Here is a 5,073-nt window from a genome sequence, read left to right as displayed (position 1 = left end):
CGAAACATGCCAATAGCATCAAGACCGCTAATTACCATGATTCTAAACGATGTCTTCACAGAATCTGGGAACGTCTCAGTGATAGATATGGCTCTCCAGAAATGGTGGAATCTGCCTTAAAGCAGAAACTCGCGAACATACCCAAGTTGACGGATAAAGACAATAAAAGACTTTACGAACTCTGTGATGTTTTGAGTGAGGTAGAAGCACTTAAAGAAGATCAAAGATATGCTTTGCTTCTAGCATATTTTGACTCCTCTGCAGGCATCTTACCCGTATTAAACAAACTGCCACATTCGATCCAGGAGAAGTGGACAAACCATGCCGTGAACTATAAAAAGAGAAACGATGTGTCTTTCCCACCCTTTTCAGTGTTTGTAGAATTTATGAGAGACATAAGCAGGGTGAAGAACGATCCAAGCTTTCAGTATGGTGGAATTCAGTCGTCGACAGAAAAACCATTTGTCTCCAAGACAAAGAACTTTCACGTGACAGCGAAGAAAACAATTTCTCAACAGGAAGTTCACGAGGAACCAGACAAGGAGTGTCCTCTACATCACACAAAGCACCCATTAAATGACTGCAGAGTCTTTAGAAACAAATCATTAGAAGAAAGAAGAAAATTTGTGAAAGAAAATGGCATCTGCTTCAAATGTTGTGAATCAACTAAACACGCTAAAAGGAACTGTCGGAAGGATATCAAGTGTACCGAGTGCAACAGTGACACACATCCCTCTGCTTTACATGGCACACTTCAGCAAGTAAGATCCCTCGGAGTGCCCAGAGCTGACGGCGGGGAGGGAGAGAAAAGGTCTGACATTGTAGACACCAAATGCACACAGATTTGTAAAAATGTCAGTAGCGTCAGCAGATCATGTTCCAAAACTGTTCTCGTTAATGTCTACTGTGAAGGATTTCCCAACAATGCAGTGAAACTTTATGCGATAATAGATGACCAGAGCAATCGATCACTTGCAAAATCAAAATTACTTGATGATCTGCAGGTCAAGAGAAGATTAGTGGATTATATCCTCACATCATGTGCGGGGTCTGTACCTACTAAAGGAAGACGTGCCACAGGTCTTGTTGTGCAGTCTTTAGATGGCAGCACCAACCTTAAACTTCCTACTCTCATAGAGTGTAACAACATTCCGAATGTTCGTTCCGAGATTCCAACACCAGACGTCGCCAGATCTTATCCTCATCTTCAGGACATTGCTAAATACATTCCTAATTTGGATGACGGTAGTGATACTCTGCTTCTTATTGGTAGAGATCTCATGGAGGCACATCATGTTTTAGATCAACGCCTTGGTCCCAGGACCACACCTTACGTCCAACGCCTTCGTCTCGGTTGGGTTATTGTTGGTGAGAGTTGTCTCAACGGAACACACAGACCAGAAGTTGTGAATGTGAACAAAGTACACATTTTGGGAAATGGACGACCATCTTTGTTTGAACCGTGTGTTAATGTACTGGATCTCTAAGAAAGCGGATTAGACACTTGTGCGCATTCTGTGTCGTTTAATACCACAAAGTATTCAAACTGCAATAACTCCGATATTTTTGTGAAAACAGCTACAGACGAAAGAATTGCGTTTTCTATCGAAGACTCCGAATTCTTAGAGCTTATGGATAGCGAATTCCGAAAGGACTGCGACGGAAGCTGGACAGCTCCTTTTCCTTTCCGGAAAAATAGACCCAAATTACCAAATAACAGATCTCAGGCGATGAAACGAGCAAGGATACTGACAGACAGCCTCCGTAAAAACACTCAGAAAAGGCAGCATTTCACCGAGTTTATGGAGAAGATATTCATGGAAGGGCATGCTGAGCCAGTCCCCTTGATTAACAGTGACAAAGAATGCTGGTATCTTCCCTTGTTCGGGGTATATCACCCACAAAAGCCAGATCAGATCCGAGGCGTTTTTGACTCATCTGCCAAATTCAATAATATTTCCCTCAATGACGTTCTGATGTCAGGACCCGACCTCACCAACCGTTTGATTGGAATACTTCTTCGCTTTCGTCAAGAACCCGTTGCATTGATGGCAGATATCCAGAGAATGTTCTACTGCTTCAAAGTTGAAGGAGAACATAGGAACTACCTTCGCTTCCTATGGCACAAAGACAATAACATTGACAATGAGATTGTAGACTTCAGGATGTGCGTGCATGTGTTTGGAAACAGCCCGAGTCCAGCAGTGGCAACTTATGGTCTAAGGAGGACGGCTATGCTTGCAGAGAAGCAGTACGGCGCTGACATGAGGGAGTTTGTCAATAAGAACTTTTATGTTGATGATGCCTTAATCTCACTCCCGACTTCAAAGGAAGCCATAAGTCTCCTAAAGCGGACACAAGAAGCTCTAAAAGCAGAAGGCAACTTGCGTTTACACAAGATCTGCTCCAATTCCAATGAAGTTTTATCAGCCTTCGACAAAGAAGACTTAGCCAAGGAACTCCGTGACCTGGACTTTGACCACGACAATCTTCCCTTACAACGTAGTTTAGGAGTTTGTTGGAACCTGCAGCTTGATACATTTACTTTTCGTGTATCCTTGAATGAAAAACCATTCACAAGGAGAGGTGTGTTGTCTGTGGTAAATGGACTGTATGATCCGCTTGGATTCGCGACACCAGTGACAATTGGTGGGAAATTACTGTTACGTGAAGCAATGATAGAACCAATAGAGTGGGATCAACCACTGTCTGATGACTTGCGAGTCAAATTTGATTCTTGGAGAGACAGTCTTATCTCTCTAGAAAACGTCAACATCTCAAGGGCTTATATTCATCAAGTTTCAGGAAGGAAGAATCCCAAGGATCTTCTCGTATTTTCGGATGCTTCCGAAAAAGCTATCGCCACAGTAGCATACCTGAGAACTTTTGATGAAAACAGTACGCAACATTTGACATTTGTGACCGGGAAGGCTAAAGTGGCACCAAAACATGGCCATACCATTCCGAGATTGGAATTGTGCGCAGCTGTGATGGGAGTTGAAATTTATGAAACTATTCAAGATGAACTTGACTTGGATCTGAATCAAGTGACATTTTTCTCAGACAGTAAAGTCGTACTTGGATACATAAACAATGAAACCAAGAGATTTCATGTATACGTCAGAAATCGCATCGACAAGATCAGAAGAATTAGCAAACCTGCACAATGGAGATATGTTCCTACGGGTCTAAACCCAGCAGATGAAGCCACACGCTCTATACCTGCTAGAAACCTTCAAGAAAGTTTGTGGCTTAATGGACCGCCTAGAAAACTCCTAAGTCAAGTAGATTCAGATACTTCTTTCCCACTAGTTTCACCAGAAGAGGATAAAGAAGTCCGAGCCTTGAAAACGAGCACGGAGACAACATTAGGTTGTCATTATTTCGAGAAATTCTCAAATTGGAGAGATCTCAAGAAAGCGATTCGCATTCTTAAAAATTCAGCCAGATTGAACGGTGTAGTGCACAATGACAACCCTGTATCAGAAGAAGAGTCGCAGATCTTCATCATCAGAACCCTCAAAAATGAGATGTTTCAAAAGGAAATAGAAGCATTACATTCAGGACTACCTTTGCCGAGACAGAGCACTATACTTTCTCTCTCCCCATATCTAGATGATCTTGGAGTACTGCGTGTAGGTGGTAGACTTCGAAATGCTAAGATGAACCTCATGCAAACGAATCCCATCATCATTCCCAAGCATCATGTATCTGGTTTGATAGTACGTTACTATCATGAAAAGGTTCACCACCAAGGTCATCAAATGACAGAGGGCGCTATTCGAAATGCTGGCTTTTGGCTGATAGGCAGCAAAAGGCTTGTTACCTCTCATATAGACCACTGTGTCGAGTGTCGTAAATTACGAGGCCGTCAAGAAGAACAAAGAATGGCGGACTTACCTGCTGAGAGATTTGACATTGCACCGCCATTTACCAACATCGGTGTGGATGTTTTTGGGCCCTGGACAAATTCCACGAGAAAGACGCGTGGTGGCCAAGTAAATTCCAAACGATGGGCATTGATGATCACCTGCCTAGTTGTACGTGCGGTCCACATAGAGATTCTGGAGGAGATGACATCCTCGTGTTTCATTAACGCATTAAGACGCTTTTGTGCCATCAGAGGCGAAGTCAAGATGATAAGGTCAGATTGTGGAACGAACTTTATTGGGTCTGTAAAGGACTTGAACGCGAACGTCATTAGCGTAGAGGCACGACCTGTCAGAGAATATCTTATTGAGAACAGAATCAACTGGGTGTTCAATCCTCCCCACTCCTCACACATGGGTGGAGTGTGGGAGAGGATGATTGGTGTTGCACGTCGGATTCTCAACTCTCTTCTTCTTGATGTCAAGCATTTAACACATGAAGTACTAACCACACTGATGGCAGAGGTTTCATCTATCATGAATGCGAGACCTTTAGTACCAGTGTCGTCTGATCCAGGAAATCCACTTCCTCTGACGCCCAACACTCTTCTAACCATGAAAACGGATCAAACTGTGCGGTGCTTCGAGATGGATAACTTTAATCCAAAGGATCTTTACAAAAAGCAATTGAAGTGTATTCAGTACCTTGCTGACCAATTTTGGACGCGATGGAAACGTGAATACTTACCAACTCTACAGTACCGCAATAAATGGCAGCAAAATCGCAGAAATGTGAAGGAAGATGATGTCGTACTCCTCAGAGACAAATCGCTGCATAGGAATGATTGGCCCATGGGGATTGTAGTGCGAGCTTTTTTGAGTGACGATAAAAAGGTCCGTAAAGTAGATGTCCGCACTGGACTAGATAGAAAGGTTTTCACAAGACCTGTCAGTGACATTGTTCTCCTTTTGTCAGAATGATTGTGTAGTCATTATTTGTAAAGCATATGATACTTTGGATTTTGTATTGTGATATCTATTGATATCAGACGGGGAGTGTTCCGTCACCGGAATTATTTATCCGGATTTTGATTTTTAGTTCTTTCCGATCTGATGTTTTGAGAACGTAGTATAAACGTTATATGCAGCATGTGCTCCTGAGCACTCGCGTATCTGTTTACCTGTATAAAATGTAGATTTTCAG

The 5,073-nt window shown here is 42.7% G+C and overlaps 1 protein-coding gene across 1 annotated transcript; it reads left to right on the top strand.

Annotated features, from left to right (window-relative positions):
- The first annotated feature begins 1,631 nt into the window (after positions 1 to 1,631).
- Positions 1,632 to 4,850, top strand: LOC125676295 (uncharacterized). Its single transcript, XM_048914179.2, has one exon. The coding sequence runs from the start codon at positions 1,632 to 1,634 to the stop codon at positions 4,848 to 4,850; it is 3,219 nt and encodes a 1,072-aa protein (XP_048770136.2).
- Positions 4,851 to 5,073: the final 223 nt, after the last annotated feature.

Source organism: Ostrea edulis, chromosome 6 (genome assembly GCF_947568905.1).
Source record: "Ostrea edulis chromosome 6, xbOstEdul1.1, whole genome shotgun sequence".
Taxonomy (NCBI): Eukaryota; Metazoa; Mollusca; class Bivalvia; order Ostreida; family Ostreidae; genus Ostrea; species Ostrea edulis.
Note: the sequence above shows the minus strand (reverse complement) of the source record. Positions and strands in the feature narration are given on the sequence as shown.